Source organism: Emiliania huxleyi, assembly GCF_000372725.1.
Source record: "Emiliania huxleyi CCMP1516 unplaced genomic scaffold EMIHUscaffold_738, whole genome shotgun sequence".
In the NCBI taxonomy this organism is placed as follows: domain Eukaryota; phylum Haptophyta; order Isochrysidales; family Noelaerhabdaceae; genus Emiliania; species Emiliania huxleyi.
Genome location: NW_005196465.1, coordinates 19248 through 20810, shown reverse-complemented (window position 1 = coordinate 20810; position 1563 = coordinate 19248). Strand labels below are relative to the sequence as shown.

The following is a 1563-nucleotide window of genomic DNA, read 5'->3' as shown; positions in this document are numbered from 1 at the left end:
AAGGGCAAGGACCCGGCCATCCTCACGCGCGACACCGCCGAGGGCATTCCGCTGCAGCCGCTCTACACCTCCGCCGACCTGCCGCCGGCGGAGAGCCTCGCGCAGCAGGCGGTGCCGGGCGAGTTCCCGTACACGCGTGGCCCGTACGCCACCATGTACACCCACCGCCCGTGGACGCTCCGCCAGTACGCCGGCTTCTCGACCGCCGCAGAGTCGAATGCCTTCTACAAGGCAGCCGCCGCCGCCGCCCGTGGCTCGCCGCCGCCCCCTCCGCCGCTCTCGCCGCCGCCACGCCGGGCTGGCCGGCGCCTCCTCCTGCCTCGCCGCGACCCGCCCTTTGCCTCCCTCCGGCCAAACGCACTTGCCCACTCTCCACTCACCACGGAGCGCCGCGCTTGGCTCAGGCGAATCTCGCCGCCGGCCAAAAGGGGCTGTCGGTGGCGTTCGACCTGGCGACGCACCGCGGGTACGACTCGGACAACGAGCGGGTCCTCGGCGACGTCGGCATGGCGGGGGTTGCCATCGACTCCGTCCTCGACATGCACGAGCTGTTTGCAGACATCCCGCTCGACCAGGCGCAGGGAGGAGGGGAGGAGGAGGGAGGAGGAGAGGGAGGAGGAGGGAGGAGGGAGGAGGAGGGGAGGGGAGGGAGGGGAGGAGGGGAGGAGGAGAGGGAGGAGGGGAGGAGAGGGAGGAGGAGAGGGAGGAGGGGAGGAGAGGGAGGAGGGGAGGAGAGGAGGAGGGGAGGGCCGGGCCTCTCGCGCGCACGCCTCGAGACGTCGCCACTCCCCCGCCGACAGGTCTCCGTCTCGATGACGATGAACGGCGCCGTCCTCCCGGCGCGCGGCTCTGTGTCGGTCCCCGCCGGGTGGCTGTCTAGCCCCGTGCGAGGCCTCTGTTTGGTGGTGGCCGCTGGTAGGTGCTGGCCATGTTTGTGGTTGCGGCGGAGGAGAGTGGCGTCAAGGCGGAGCAGCTCGCCGGCACGATCCAGAACGACGTGCTCAAGGAGTTCATGGTCCGCAACACGTACATCTACCCGCCCGAGCCATCGATGCGGGTGGTCGCAGACATCATGGCCTTCACGGCGCGCTGCTTGCGAGAGGAGGAGGGGGGGGGGGGGGGGGGCTCCCCCCCCCCCCCAGGGGCAGCAAATGCCCAAGCTCATTAGGCAATTCGGGAATTCGTTCATTAAACAGGGGCAGCACATGCCCAAATTCAACTCGATCTCCGGCTCCGGGTACCACATGGAGGAGGGGGGGGCCCACCCCAAACTCGAGCTCCCCTTCACGGTGGGGGGGGCCCCTTAAAACCCCGCACACTTAAAGGACCCGCACGCAAAAACCCGCACACTTAAAGGACCCGCACGCAAAAAGACCCCCAAAAAAAAAGACCCGGACACACACCCACCCCCCCACCCAGGCACACACATGCACACACCCCCACCCACACACTCAATGCAAGCTGCCACACACACACAACTACTCATACGCACACCCACCCACACGCTCCCGGGAACCCCCTCATCCCCCAGACCCCCACACACACTTGGAACCCCCCCCCCCC

General features: G+C 68.5%; 1 protein-coding gene across 1 annotated transcript in view; it reads left to right on the top strand.

The window, feature by feature from the left end:
• EMIHUDRAFT_120906 (putative Methylmalonyl-coenzyme A mutase) overlaps positions 1 to 1563 on the top strand; it is a gene marked incomplete at both ends in the record, with an annotated part of 3639 nt that continues 2076 nt past the window's right edge. The window contains 4 exons of the mRNA XM_005760825.1: positions 1 to 111; positions 405 to 515; positions 801 to 857; positions 920 to 1057. Coding sequence (XP_005760882.1) covers positions 1 to 111; positions 405 to 515; positions 801 to 857; positions 920 to 1057 — 417 coding nt within the window. The remainder of the gene's footprint in view (positions 112 to 404; positions 516 to 800; positions 858 to 919; positions 1058 to 1563) is intronic.